Source organism: Nicotiana tabacum, chromosome 17 (genome assembly GCF_000715075.1).
Source record: "Nicotiana tabacum cultivar K326 chromosome 17, ASM71507v2, whole genome shotgun sequence".
Classification (NCBI taxonomy): Eukaryota; Viridiplantae; Streptophyta; class Magnoliopsida; order Solanales; family Solanaceae; genus Nicotiana; species Nicotiana tabacum.
This window is the reverse complement of record NC_134096.1, coordinates 4,268,024-4,283,841: the sequence shown is the minus strand read 5'-3', so window position 1 is coordinate 4,283,841 and position 15,818 is coordinate 4,268,024. Positions and strand designations below refer to the sequence as shown.

The following is a 15,818-nucleotide window of genomic DNA, read 5'->3' as shown; positions in this document are numbered from 1 at the left end:
GACCTCAAATTTTGCACACAAGTCATAAGTGACATAACGGACCTATTCCGATTTCCAGAATCGGATTTTGACCTCGTTATAAAAAATTCAACCTTCGATCGAACTTTCCGAAAATAGTCTATTTTCCAACTTTTGCCAAAATGCGTTGAATTGTCCTACGGACTTCCAAATCCAAATCCGAACACGCGCCTAAATCCAAAATCACCATACGAAGCTATTGACATCATCAAAATTCTATTCCGAGGTTGTTTGCTCAAAAGTCAACTCTTTGGTCAACTATTTCCATTTAAGCTTCAAAATGAGAATTTCTCTCTCAATTAAATTCTAAATCTTCCGAAAATCAAACTCGACCACACACGCGGGTCATAATACATATTATGAAGTTACCCTGGACCTTAAGTCATTGAGCGAAATGTTAATTCTTAAAACGACAAGTCGGGTCGTTACAGAAAAGAAATCATGCCAGTGTGCACTTCCGAGAAGATTTAGAAGACTTAGAGATAAGAAGGGTTTCGTAATAGTTTTATATATAGTTCAAACAATATCAAAGCGGTAAAAACGACATTTATTACATTAGGCCCAAACATGTAATATCAGACAATTACAAGAAAGCCAAGTATAACAGTTATTCTAAGCTCGAATTCTGAATCTTGAACCAAAAGTTCTAGGTTCGTTTCCCCAGCAGAATCGCCAGAGCTGTCACAACTCCTTTTTTCTGAAGGGATAGGGGATATGGGAGTTTTTCCAATTTAAGTGACAATAATCGAAATGGGATTATTTATTCATTTCAGAGTCGCCACTTGGAATAATTATATGGTGTCCCAAGTCACCAGTTTATTTTAGAATCTCAAATTGAGAAAATTTAACTATGTTTAAAGTCTGCGAAAAACAAAAGACCAGGTAAGGAATTCTGTTAACCCGGGAGAAGGTGTTAGGCATTCTCGAGTTTCGTGATTTTAGCACGGTCTCTCAACTGTTAACAATTGGCCTAATTATCTGATTTATACGTATTTGAAACTTATTGTGCATCTTTACTTTTAAACCGCTTTTAGTATTTATAGAATTTGTTTGAACAAGTCGCGATGTTGCGCACTCGTTTGTTTTTTGTACACATTGCGAATCGCGCCACGTGAAACACACCCGCAATTTACAACATGTTTATTTTTATTATTATTCGAAGTTGTGGTTGAGTCGCGTGAAACACGCACTCGAATTGGGAATTATATCATGACTATGCCACGAAAATCGTACCCATAGTCACGATGATTTATTTATTGCGCGCCTAAAGCACGCTACGATATTTATAAGTTGTTTGTGTTTTCCACTGCCACATTGAATTTACTGTAAGATCCTAATGATGGGTAAATTGACTGGGAATGAATAATATTTGTAAGGTTTAGGACAAATTTCCTAACCAAGTATACATGAGACGAAAAGATTTTAAAACAATTAACTCTCAAAAGATGTATGCACAAAAGATGATTCATACGGGATTGTGCTGTTGGAGAAAAATTGCATTATGCAAAGGATAGTTTTAATAATTATGTTGAAACAAAAATTGATACAGATTACATCCACGATTTGCAGAAATGATGAATTAAGAATAACAACTGGAATTACACTATTCGATTGATAATTACAAAATTCCACCATTCAAGCGCCATTAATTTGGTTAATCCATAACCAAACACATCCACTCGGAGTTATTTGCCCCAGAGAAACTGTTTGAATGTTGAAAGCTGTAAATCAAAATAAGGACTACTTCCAATATGTTTATTTCGATCAATAAATATTCAGCCGCCATTTTATGCTTTAAGATTCATGATTTAGAGGATAAATTCTACATGTTTAAGGATACTGAATACAAAACAGCACAAAACACTTTCAATTCCACACACAACAACAGACAACTACAATTATGTCATGTATTTCATTAATTCCAAAACAGTATCACACTATTGAGGGATCGAACACTACCTCGGAGAGCCGAAATAGGAAGAATACAATGATATAGAAGAAGGAAGCACAGCTACAGTTCCAGCGAATAAACAGCAACAAAATAATCCCTTAAGAGCTTGATTTGACTTTGAAAAAAAACAAGGAATTGAATGGCCAAATCAGTAGAAATCAACAACTCTTTGAAATCGGTGTCTCGAGCTATTTTCTTCTGGGTTTTTTTTCGTTTTTCTTTTGGCTCTTGAAATTTGTTTTAAGATCTAGAATCCGATTTTGGGAATAGTTTTCAACTTGCTTTTGAAGGGGAGATGTGTGTATATGTGCGCGATGAGAGAAAGAGTGATCGTTTGGATGAGAAAATGCGTGTATGGATGCTGATGAGAGAGTGAGGAGGGAGAAGGCGACGACTAGGTTTTTTTTTCTCTAAGGGGGAGGGTGGTCTGATTCTGTTCTCTGGTGTTGATGGAGAGGGGAACTAGTATGTATTTTAGAGATGAAGAGGGGATATTGGGCCGACGGGTAGTGGGTTGGGCGAATGGAAGGAAAATGGGCCACTAGAAGTACCTAGCCCAAAGCTGTAATGAGACCCCATAGCCTTCTCTTTTCTTTCTTTGTATTTTGCAAGACTAATCAATTTATTTAACACTCCTAATTCCAACTAATTTACAAAATTAACCTAATGACCTATTTTTCTACAATCAACTAATTTATTTAGCTAACAAATGCATGTAGAGTTACTAATATATTTTTTGGTATTTTAGTGTTTTACAAATGCAATTAATTATGCAATTAAAATCTAAAAATGTAAAGATTCAAATTATTTTTGTATATTCTTTAGGATTTAAAATGCAACTTAAAAATGCATCAAACATGAGTACGTACAAAGCAAACTAAGTAAAAAATATAGAAAAATAATTAAAAGCTATTTTTAGAATCTTTTAGGAGTAATTTTATATTAGGGCAAAAATTAGGTGCTCACAAAGATTCAAATTTTTTAACTTTGACCGTGTATTTTATCATTGAATATTTAAGTTTTTTTAAATAAAATACATATATTTAAAAACTATATAAAATATAATATAAGTCAAAATTATTTAATAATTTCTAATATTTAAAAGGTATATATAAAAAGTTATGGTCATAGAATAATTTGTTTGACTCTCGAAATCTAAACACATTCACGTAAACTGAGACAGGGAGTAGTAATTAATTAATTAAAACTCAAGTAAGACTTTGCTTAGATTGAATAGTATTAATTGTACATAGAGAAAATAAGTTGTATGGCCACTCAAAGATTTTATTAGCCCATGTTTTCATTAGTGACCCGAAATGGCCTTTCGACCCAATTTACTTGCAACTTGTAGCCATTGTCTATTTCCAATGCATTTATCTTCCCAATACCACATTTATTCCCAACATTCTTATCTTTTTTCATTCTATCCAATTCCAATGCACATATTTTTCTTCCAATTACCACTTTCATTCATATCCTCTTTCTTTCTCACCCTTTTTCTCACTCTTTCTTTCTTTGTGTCTTCTTCGTCTTCCTTTTTTCTTTCTTTGATTATTTTTTTCCATTTTCCTCCCCTTCTCTATCTCCCATTTCTGATCTATATTTTTTTCTCTTTATTTTTTACTTCACACTGAAAAAGCTTGTTTGAGTACCTACAAAGATTACAAATTTTTTAATTCAATTCTTAAAAAGATTTACTCAATTACGATGCATGATACAAGAATGGCAACAAAAGTTGTGGGGTTTTCTAGTCAAGCTTCTTCTTCTTCTTCTTCTTCTTCTTCTTCTTTTTCTTTGAGTCATAATAGTGTTTAGTGAGTGAAAATATTTTACAGTGAGTATCCGATGGGGAAAAATGACACTGTAAAAATAATAGCCAAAAAATATATAAAAACTGTATATTTTTTGTATATATATACATTCTGTATGTTATATACAAATATTATACAGTTTTATACACTTTTCGACTACCTGATGTAATTAGTTTTTTGGCGCGGGTTAAAAGTGATAACACCCCGATAGTGGGTCTGGATTTAATGGGGTAGTTGGATTATATATATATATATATATATATATATATATATATATATATATATATAGAGAGAGAGAGAGAGAGAGAGAGAGAGAGAGAGAGTTGTACATATATACGATAATTTGTATTATAGTTTTATATAAAAGTTATATGTATATTATTATGCTATGTATAACAGTTGTATATACATTGTATCCTAAGTTTGACAATGTACTTTGTGTATATTGAGTGTATTCCGAACGTGTTTGTGTATCCAAAGCATATATTAGATTTTTTTATACATGATTATATAGTGTATATATACTATATAATAGTTATATATAGTATATACAAATTATATACATAATTTATACATGATTGATAAATATTATGCAATTATATTTTTGTATAAAAATTGTATATAAACTGTTATATGTGTATAGAATATGTATATTTACAGTTAAAAGTTTTATATGCAGTATTTTTCGAGTTTGATAATGTATTCGTAGTGTATTTCGAGTGTATTGTATATTTTAAGTGTATAAAAAATATATATATTGTTCAACAATGTATAAAAAGTGTCTATACACACTACACTAGTGTATAATATGTATAGTACGTGTGCAATCTATACATCACCTTCTTCCTCTTCTTCTTATATCATGAATATTTTTGCTTGTGCAATATTATATTTTTCTAGATTGTATCACTAAAAATTTAGTTCTTTTTTGTAAAAGATAAAAAAGAGATTGTAATTTATGTATAATAGGAAAAAGTTTGGTGGTTGTGGAGAAGACAGTTGTGTTTCTTCTTCTTTTATGTAATAATTTTTTTGTATGAATTCTCAGTCTTTCACTTTTTTCTATTTTAATTAACTCTTAAAAGTTATAGTTTGGCATAAAAATTGTATATACACTCATATAAAGTTGTATATACATGGTACTTGTATATTAATTTTATATGAAAATTGTAAAGACACTGTTATACAATGTTAAAACTATATATGCAATGTATACTAAGTTTGGTAGTGTGTCATTTGTGTATATTGAGTGTATCCGAGTGTGTGTGTATCTAAAGTATATCTTGTATACATTGTGAAATGTATATATCTCTCTCTCACACACACAATCTCGTTATCTGTGTGTATTTTTTCTTTTTGAGTTGAGTTTTTAAGTAAGTTTTTCTCTGTTGAAAAATATTTTATTTTTTTGAATTCACTAGCTTTTTGGACTTTTGACCGAATTATTCTGTTTGTGTAATTAAAAACTTATTTGACTGAAATAGTTTTATTTTACATTGCTTTGGACTGAAGATATATATTTTTATTACTGTAAATGAGATTTCTAAGATAAAAAATTACTGGGATTTTTATTTTACTGGCTAGCTATTATAATTAGTTTTTAGTTTCAAATTATAAAATAGATTTGTGGGCTAGAACTTGTCAAAAGTTTCAGCCGAGTGGCTAAAAGTGAAATTGCCTCTTGTACAGAGGCACCCAATCCAAATGGCCCACTTTAGAAGTCCAAAAATTTATCGCATCTGCCAAAGTTGACACATTTTTTCAGTTACTTTGCTTCCAAGGTAAGTATTGCAAAAACATCCTTTTCCAAATTTGCTTCTTAATTCTATCAGATTACGACATTACTTCTTCGTACCTTCCTCGTTAAGCAAAACATTTTTTCGACAAGTTTCAGGTTCAGTTCTCATGTCTTTCACACAGTTGAACTATTCTCTGCACTGCATATGCTCAGCAACTTAAAAGGTAAAGTATGATCACTTCAATTTGGTTATAGAAAAGAAAAACATTTATCGTTCTGTTCTCATTTCATTCATACAGTTTAAATCTTGCCAGCAGTTGCTCAGGGGAATTGAATGTAAAATATGAGTATTTGAGTTCAATTATAGGTAAAAAAAAAAGGATTTTTTACTGCGAGTCATCATCGTTAATTTCATATGTATGGTCACCATAAACTGAGTTTTTGTGGTGATATCAGGAATGTACACTTATTTGTATCAATTATGTGATTAGTCCGCTAGATTTAACTTATATATACGCACCCAAGAGTATGGCCTAGCGGTCAATGAAGTGGATTGAGAAACATGAGCTCTCAAGTTCAAATTCCAACCGATGCAAAAACACTAGGTTATTTCTTTAAATCTGTCCCAGTCTTGATGGACAGAGCTATCCGTTATCTGTGTACCAAGGTTATCAAAAAAAGGAAAAAAGATATTTGTGTATTTTGGCCTGTTGTAGTAGGTAACTTGCCAGATTTTTCAGGTTGCTAATAATTAACTTTTAGGTAATGTAAAAGTTTTGTTACAATGTTAGTGTTTAGAAGTTAAACTCTTTATTTTAGCACACTTGGAACTTCTTTTAGGAAAAGAAAAGAATTTTTTCTAATAGTTTGACTGATCCAGATAAGTTGCCAAATGTGATTTGGATACTTTCTGATGTATTGGTTTTGATACAAGATTTATCTTGTTTTTCCGTTTTCTGTTTATTCTTGATGGATTTTTGCCAATAGTGCCATCCTCCTTGCTGGTTGTATAAAGGGGTCGTCCCCCGCTGCTGTGTTCTTTTAAGCTACAGAGTAAAGGAACTAATGTAGTCGAATGAAATAGCCGGGGGATTACATGTTTATTGTGCCAAAATATGAGGTGCAGGGGGTGATTATCACCCCAGGGTATGCCTAGCGCCTTTGACAAGCACTCTACAATCCACCAGCGCTGGTGAAAAGTAAAACTCCAAAAGTGACCTTCTTGTTCGAAACTTGGCATAAATATTTGCTTTTGGAAGAAGTATGTAGATATTTGCGTATGGGTTTAATTTTTATCCATTGGTGATGTAAAATCATTTACACAATCAAGTGATTAAACTACACCAATTGTGTATTTGAACGGGTATACTCTGATTAGGAGTCTTGATTAACTCTTGGTTAAAAGTCATATAAACTCCTTCAATTCTTCAATTTGGTGGTTATACGATGTCTTTTATCTTTGGTATAGTATTTAAGTACCGACAAAGTTGCTTTGTGGCTAATTGTAGTTATGGGGTTGGATGTTGTGGCAAGATTTGGGGTAAGCATGTTGTCAGATGATGATCAAGTCTCTGTGGATTCCATAACTCTGTTTGTGGCTCTTCTTTGTGGATGCATTGTGATTGGACATCTTCTTGAAGAGAACCGTTGGATAAACGAGTCCGTCACTGCTCTTGCTATCGTGAGTCTTTTTTCTTTACTAAGTGAATGTTGTATCTATGCACGTATATAAAAGGCTTACCTCCTGTACGAGCTAGAAGAGGGAATGCAATTAGTCGGATTGAACTCTGCACCTAAGTGGCACAGAGTAATGTTGTAACCACTGAACTGCAATTTTAGCCCGTGCGGACATACTTGCATAATATTACCTCAAATATGAGCTACAAGAGGGAATGTCGTTAGTAAGATTTGAACTCTGCACCTAAGTGGTGCAGAGTTAAAGTTAGAACCACTAGGCTGCATCTTTAGTCTGTGCACAAACATCACACATATACATGCATAATATTGCCTCATCTTCGACCTAGAAGAGGGAATGCCCTTGTAAGATTTAAACTCTACACCTAAGTGGTGCGGTGTAAAGTTGTAACCACACCTAAGTGGTGCAGAGTAAAGTTGGAACCATTCGACTGCAACTTTAGTCTGTGCAGATACATATGCGTGCATGAATCATGATATTTATTGGGAATTTTCTTCACTACCTTTTTGTTGTGAACTATGCTTTTGGCTTTTGCTGCAACGGATGACCTTTGGTCGTTTTGGTGGCAGGGTTTAGGTACCGGAGGCATCATTTTGTTAACTACTAATGGAAAGAGCTCTCATCTCTTAGAATTTGATGAACAGCTCTTCTTTATTTATGTTCTACCACCCATCATATTTAATGCTGGGTAAGTTGTTTTTGTCATGCCCATGTTTTTTGCATACTATAAGCTCTGTTCTCCCCAATTTGAACATGTCAGAGAAAGAAGACTTGTTTATTCTTTCCCCGCTTTGATTGTGTGATATATGGTATAGCTTCAGAATTAATCTCACCAGTTCTTTTTGGCATCTTTCTTTGTAACATGTCAATGCATTAGACTCAGGATGTTCACCTTATTGCCTGCTGCTGTTATTGGATAACTGACAAATAGACAGAAGAGAAAAAAGAAAAGAAAAAAGAAGTGTACCATTTCTATATTCTAGCAAGTTATATCTAATGTACTTGATGAGACTGACACATAAGTATTTTCACTTTATCAGTTTCCAGGTGAAAAAGAAGCAGTTTTTCAGGAATTTTATGACCATTATGTTGTTTGGTGCTGTTGGCACATTGATATCTTTCAGCATCATATCATTTGGTATGCCCTGCTTTCTCAGTCTTGCTCTTCAATCAACTTAAAAAAGATAATGCCTTGCGTGAAGTGAGCTTAAGCGAGGCTTTTTTCCACATATTCCAATGTTTAGTGAGCTGAATTTGAATTCTCATATTAAATTTTTGTGGCCTTTTTTGTTATGGCGGTAGCAATCAGGGACGGGGAGTTGGTCTTAGGTTAGAGTTAGTTGAGATCCTGAATTGGTATCGAAAGCTGTGAGTTAGCATAGAATGACAGGTCACTGTGTTAGCATGTAGTAGAGCAACCTAAAAAAGTAGTTAAGGATTTCGAAGTTTACTTTAATCAGATTGCTTCACCAAGACATTGTTCTTTCCCTACAATAATTTCATGTTCTTTGAGATGCTTTTAGACAATGTTAGAATGCAATTTTGCACATTTACGGATTCACGTGATCTTGAATGTGTTTGGCGCAACTTGTAAAATGTATCGTGTTCTGTGATCTAAAGGTGCATTCATGTCGGGTGCTTACTTGCAGATGTTGTGATTAACGTTATTGTATTTGTATATTCCAAATGTCTCATCCTTTTTGCCACTGTGTAAAGCAAATCGGTTTCCCGCAGCTTCTTCAACATGGTTGAATTTTTCACTGTATAGAAGCCAAAAAGACTTTACTAGTTAGTAGTTACAGGTTCCGTCCATGCTTCATTTAGTCACTCCTTTTTAAGTTGTTCACTGTTTGTTATGTTTATTTGTTATATCATATCACTCTTGCGATCGGGCTAACTAGAAATATTTTTGATTAAGGAGCAAAGGAGTTATTTGGGAAGCTTGATATTGGTTTTCTGGAGCTACGAGATTATCTCGGTACTAATCTTTCCTCTTCTTCATATTGTAGTTGATGTTTCAGGTTATCAATTGTAGATGTTGTAACTTTGGTTGTTAAGACCTTATTTGTTTAAGAGTAAGCAAAGGAGAAAATCACTAATAGGAGGGTAAGCCACAAAAATATGGAAAGAGTGCAATTTCCTTTCTGTGCTTTCTATCTGATTGACCTGAATTTCAAAATAAATTCCATCGTCGTGCCATAACCTTGTAAAAATTATTTTCTTGATCCGAATTTGAGGGTCAAAGAACCAATCCTTATATAATCATTTCATTTTATGAAATGCGTAAAGTGTTGACCTCTATCTTTTTCATGGTTGGCGTCTTTCTTTAAATTGATTGACTCTCACTTCTGATGATTTCAAATTCTTATTCTGTAGCGATTGGAGCTATTTTTTCTGCAACAGACTCTGTTTGCACACTGCAGGTACGGATTTCCGCCAAAAGTTGCAGATGAATTATGCGAGTAAAAGAGATATGAGATAGCAACTTATGTGAACTGAATGGTTTAAGTATAATCACAGGTGCTTAATCAGGATGAGACACCTCTACTCTACAGTCTAGTCTTTGGCGAAGGAGTGGTAAATGATGCAACATCTGTGGTGCTTTTTAATGCAATCCAGAAGTTGGACCTCTCCAACATCAACTCAAGGGTTGCCTTATCGTTCACCGGAAATTTTTTCTACCTGTTTCTTGCAAGCACTTTGCTGGGAGTTTCGGTAAGTAGCATTCTTTCTTGGTTTATGTTTTACGCACATTGGCCACTCCTTCACACCTTTGTCCCATAAGAGTTTAGGCTATGTCTCAATCCTAGTGTGGCTAATCATCCTCTCGGTCCAGCCACTAATTATCGCTTTCTTAAACTATTTCCTTATCAATGCGGATCTCCTTTTGCTCCTCATCCTACAGGGTATTAACAGCCTTCTCCCGTTGTTGTTTCCCTCTCAAGAACAGGTTCTTACACGTTACTCACCCGTCCTCCATTGGAAATACCACTTACCGTTCGACTTGCATGTGTTAAGCATGCTTCCAGCGTTCATCTTGAGCCAGGATCGAACTTTCGATGAGATTTATAGTTGCATTACTTATAGCTTCCTTGTTCGTAGACAAAGCAGATTCAGAATTGTCTTTCCTTCCAAGACGTAACTTGTATCCATGCTCTTCATATTCGACTTGCTTCACGACTTTGTTCTGAGAGATGGATTCCATTTCTTTTATCAGAGATGGCCAAACAGCTGACACTATTTGACGGTTTTAACATTGTTTTGGTCCTAGAAGAGTTTGTGTTCATTGCAAGACATCAACCATTTCCTATTTAATATTTTTGTTGTTTTCTGTTTGAGAAAGTCTGAGTATTTTCGATCTCCTAATGGAAACTAGTTGTATGAAATCTTGCTCTTAAATGCAGGTAGGGTTGCTAAGTGCATACCTAATAAAAAAGATATATCTTGGCAGGTATGCTTATCTTTCTTCCATGTTCTTTCTTTTAATTTAATTAATTACTGTAATGTTTTATTATTATATGCCTTTTGGTTTCCATCCAGTTATTGTTCAACCCACATCACCCTTCAGTCTGTGGCTTACCTGTCAAAACAGCAAAAAATGAAGTGATTAAAAAGCTAGGAAAGTCCCCCCTTCATAGTAGATTTATTCTAAGAGCGGAGTTTTTTCACAAGCTACTATAGGAGTTTTTTCTTTGACTTATTGGCTCTTAACAGCAAAGCCTTTTTCTTATTTATGGTTGCTTTTCCTACTATAGTAGACTCAGTGTAATCGGTGATATACATGAAGATTAAATGCCTGAAAAACTTCACTTTTCCTCAGAGAATTTAAGCAGAATTTTCAAATAACTCCAGAATAATTTGTAGTCCTTGTGAAATAATTGGTTTCCTAGGCCTTATTAATTATTGAGTTAGACGTTACCATTATGATATTGTCACGACCCTAATTTCCCTCCGTAGGATGTCGTGATGACACCTAGTTTCTAAGACTATGTAAGCTTATCATTGCGGAATAATAATAAATATATGAAATAAATAAACTACAATTCAAACAATTTCAACTCCCAAAACCCGGTAGAAATAAGTCACAAGCTTCTAAGAATTTATTCTCAATGTCTCTATATATCAAGGTCTAAAGAAAAATAAGGAAGCAACATAAAAATGATAGAAGGGGACTCCGGAGTCTGCGGACACTGACAGATATACCTCGAAGTCTCCGTGAGCAGGTAACTCACTGACGTCTAGGCTGGTAAGATGTACCTGGATCTGCACAAAAAGATGTGCAGAAGCGTAGTATGAGTACACCACAGCGGTACCCAGTAAGTGCCAAGCCTAACCTCGGTAGAGTAGTGACGAGGTCAGGTGAGGCCCTACTGGAATATAATAATGGCATGTTAAATGTTTAACAATATAGTAAAATAAAATGACATTGGAAATGAATCAAGTAGTGTGTCACCATTTAATTAAGCAAAATAATGGCAAATAATATCTCGTGGAAACAAAACAGAATTTCAAATAATATCTCGTGGAAACAAAACCGAATTTTCTTTCAACTTTAAGAAAATCACAACAAATAATCAAGGCAACTGCAGTCATAAATCAATATCAACAAGGGCACTCTCGAGGTACCGCCTCGTAGTCCCAAATCATAAACAAATTCACAATATCTCATTTCCTTATCTCACCGCGGGAGCCTTCACAATTTATTTGAAAGAAAATATTTTTTCCGAAATAGCATCCCGCGTTTTAGCCATCCTTATCACACCGCATGACTTCTAGTAGTCCCCCCTACTAGCCACGCGTATCAAGTCACCCTTGTCTCACCGCATGCGTTTCAATACTCGGACCTTATACCACCGCATGCGTATCAATATCACAACATATCACAATTTGCACCTCAAGTGCCCAAATATTTCAATTTGCCAAAGTAAATCAACAACAATATTTTTCCACAATAAAGAGCTCACGGCTCATGCCAACATAAATCATCAATAATATTTTTTCACAATAAAGAGCTCACGGCTCCATCAAAATGAGTACAAAAATCTTACAAAAATATTCGAAAATAAATAATTTAGCAAAATAATATTTCAAAATCTTTAATACGTTGCTTCAATACCAAATTTAAAAATGCCCAAACCTTCATATTAATAATATTTAATTTAAAGAAAATCAATTTCAAATAATGCACAGAATAAAAGAAACCAAGTTTCAACTAAACAGGTAAAACAATTAGCAGTAAAAGGTCAAACAAATTTAAGGTATATATCTCAGATCAATGATGAAGAATATAACAAGATAAAATAATTTAATAAATGCGCAACAATGATCTACACAATTTAAAAATATAATCTTTCACATTTAGCCCGTGTACACACTCGTCACCTCGTGTACACGACTTTCAACACATTTCAATAATCACATTAATATCAATTCTAGGGGAAATTTCCACCACACAAGGTTAGACAAGTCACTTACCTCGACTTGCTCCAATTTAACCAAGTAGTATGCTTTTTCCTCGATTTTCCGATTCCGATCGACTCGTATCTAGTCATAATTAATTCGATACAGTCAACAAAAATTATAGAATCAATTCCATAAGAAAATACTATATTTTTCAATAAAATTCGAAATTAACTCAAAAATGGCCCGTGGGGCCCACGTCTCGGAATCCGGCGAAAGTTACGAAATATGAACGCCCATTCAACTACGAGTCCAACCATACCATTTTTACAAAAAACCGACATCAACTTGACCTCCAAATCTCAAATTCTCATTTTGAAATCCCTAGGTCCAAATCCTCTAATTTCACCTCAAAAACATGTAATCTATTCGAAATATTCAATGATAATCCAATATAATTGACTAACAATGATCACATGTGACTTACCTCAAGTTTCTCCGTGAATTCTCTCTGAAAAATCGTCCAAAACCGTGTTGAAAATGTCCAAATGACAAAAATATCGGAACCCCTCTGTTTTTGTAATCTGGTCAGTGCTTTCGCACCTGCGGACAAAATTCTCGCATCTGCGGAAATTGCTCAGCCCAGCTGCCTTCGCTTCTCCGAGCTTGGACCGCATCTGCGCCTTCGCAGGTGCGGAAAATTCCATCGCACCTGCGGACCTGCCCGCACCTGCGCCCTTCCTCTCGCTTGTGTGGCTCCAACTGGGCAGCCCTTCGTCCGCTTCTGCGAGCCACAGCTCGCTTGTGCGAGTCCGCACCTGCGGTCAGTCCCTCCGCAGGTGCGATGACACCAGAAGCTGCAAATTTCAGAATTTGCCTAAGTCCAAAAATTGATCCGATTTCGATCCGGATCGCACTCGGGGTACTCGGGACCCCGTCCGAAAATACCAACAAGTCCTAAATCATCATACGAACTTAGTCGAGTTCAACAACACTAAAAACACGAATCACACATAGATTCAAGCCTAATAAATCTTAAGAATTTCCAACTTCTACATTCGATGTCGAAACCTATCAAATCAAGTCCGATTGACCTCAAATTTTGTACACAAGTCATAAAATGACATAACGGAGCTGTTAAAATTTTCAGAACTGGATTCCGACCCCGATATCAAAAAGTCAACTCCCCGGTCAAACTTCCAAAACTTAAATTCCTATTTTAGCCATTTCAAGCCTAATTTCACTACGGACTTCCAAATAAAAATACGATCACGCTCCTAAGTCCAAAATCACCATACGGAGCTGTTGGAATCATCAAAATTGTATTCCGGGGTCGTTTGCACATAATTCGACATCCAGTCACTATTTGAATTTAAACTTTTAATTTTTCTTCAAAATTCCATATCTCGGGCTAGGGACCTCGGAATTTGATTCCGGGCATACGCCCAATTCCCAAATCACGATACGGATCTACCGAAACTGTCAAAACACTGAACCGAGTCTGTTTGCTAAAAATGTTGACCAAGGTCAACTCAGTTGAGTTTTAAAGCTCTAATTCACATTTTAATTCATTTTTCGCATAAAAACTTTCCGGAAAATTTTACGGACTGCGCACGCAAGTCGAGTAATGATAAATAGTTTTTTCGAGGTTTTAGAACACATAATTAATTATTAAATTTAAAGATGACATTTTGGGTCATCACAGATATATCACGAACTATTCAAGGTAGCCAGAGTCCTCGTGGGATCTGATTTTTATGTAGTCATACTGATTTTGAACCTAGTGTATAGATCATTCAGTAAAAGATTTAACGACATGGGATGACTAAAGCTTCTTAAAATGTTTTCGTCAGATATCAATATGGGTATTTATAAGTGTTCTGTATTTGTGACTCTAGAAGCCGCCCTTTCCACTTGCAGGCACTCAACGGATCGTGAAGTTGCTCTCATGATTCTCATGGCTTACCTTTCATATGTGATGGCAGAAGTAAGTTTCTGTACGATGGGAACACCTTAATACTTATTATCTCCACTCTTCGTAGTTTGTGTGATTATTGATCATGATAATTATCCCTACTTTTCAGCTGTTTGACTTAAGTGGAATACTTACAGTATTTTTCTGTGGGATTGTCATGTCACACTATACCTGGCATAATGTTACCGATAATTCTAAAGTGACAACTAGGTAAGTGTACTCATGTTAATCACTTACTCAGAGTCTCTTTATAACTTGGATTCAAATTTTATCCTTGTTTAGGAACTTGTGAAAGAACTGTATCTGTGTGTGTTTCTTAGTTTAACTAATTTTTCACAGGCATGCTTTTGCAACACTGTCATTTATTGCGGAGATTTTCATCTTCCTTTATGTTGGTATGGATGCTTTAGATATTGAGAAATGGAGATTCGTCAAAAACAGGTACAATCTCATATCCATTTTTCTTTTATTCCTAAAAGTAAGATATGCATTGGTCTTCTCCTGAAACTTTTGTACCAATTATTCTGTAAAAACTATTTAACGTAAAATGGGTGTGGGATTTCCATTTATTTGGGAATTTTAATTTATATTAGTTCTTGTTTTGCGGATTATTCATTCCATAGTCCTGGAAAATCTGTTGGAGTGAGTGCCGCGCTGCTTGGTCTGGTTCTGGTTGGAAGGGCGTGCTTTGTGTTCCCGTTGTCTTTGTTATGCAATTGCTTGAAGCGATCTAAACATGACAAGATTGGCTTCAAACAGCAGGTTATATCTCAACTTTCTCCTAGTTTCTTGCTGTTGTATTGCCAAACCTTAGTATTGGAAACCTAATAAATGTTTGACTTCACAGGTTACAATATGGTGGGCTGGTTTAATGCGAGGATCTGTCTCTATGGCATTGGCTTATAATCAGGTGTATATTTGAATTTATCAGCTTTTCTTCTAAATCTTATTAGCTATTTTAAGCTTGTTTACCCCTTTCTCCTGAAGGGAATATTTCGAGAAAAGTATTTTTTTTGTATTTTAAATGTGATGTTGCTTTATTGAGGAATGATTTCTGGTGTGCAGTTTACTAGGTTTGGCCACACTCAACAACCAGGAAATGCAGTTATGATCACCAGCACAATTACAATTGTCCTCTTCAGTACAGTGGTAAACATCATCTTTCTTTTGACCAGAGCTTGAATTATCTTTCATAAATTTAGAAAGAAAAAAAAACTTCACTTAATTTC

General features: G+C 34.8%; 1 protein-coding gene across 3 annotated transcripts in view; it reads left to right on the top strand.

The window, feature by feature from the left end:
- The window catches only part of LOC107779045 (sodium/hydrogen exchanger 1), a 175,000-nt gene that overhangs the window by 156,964 nt on the left and 2,218 nt on the right, over window positions 1-15,818 (top strand). Inside the window, exons 1-15 of one of the 3 annotated variants that reach the window (XM_016599388.2) lie at window positions 5,539-5,561; window positions 5,675-5,742; window positions 7,027-7,199; window positions 7,784-7,902; window positions 8,255-8,352; window positions 9,133-9,192; window positions 9,591-9,637; window positions 9,735-9,929; window positions 10,619-10,665; window positions 14,535-14,601; window positions 14,699-14,799; window positions 14,929-15,030; window positions 15,213-15,351; window positions 15,437-15,499; window positions 15,655-15,738. In XM_016599388.2, coding sequence (XP_016454874.2) covers window positions 5,724-5,742; window positions 7,027-7,199; window positions 7,784-7,902; window positions 8,255-8,352; window positions 9,133-9,192; window positions 9,591-9,637; window positions 9,735-9,929; window positions 10,619-10,665; window positions 14,535-14,601; window positions 14,699-14,799; window positions 14,929-15,030; window positions 15,213-15,351; window positions 15,437-15,499; window positions 15,655-15,738 — 1,314 coding nt within the window. In that variant the 5' untranslated portion in view covers window positions 5,539-5,561; window positions 5,675-5,723. The other 2 variants (XM_016599390.2, XM_075233888.1) reach the window with 2 other exon arrangements.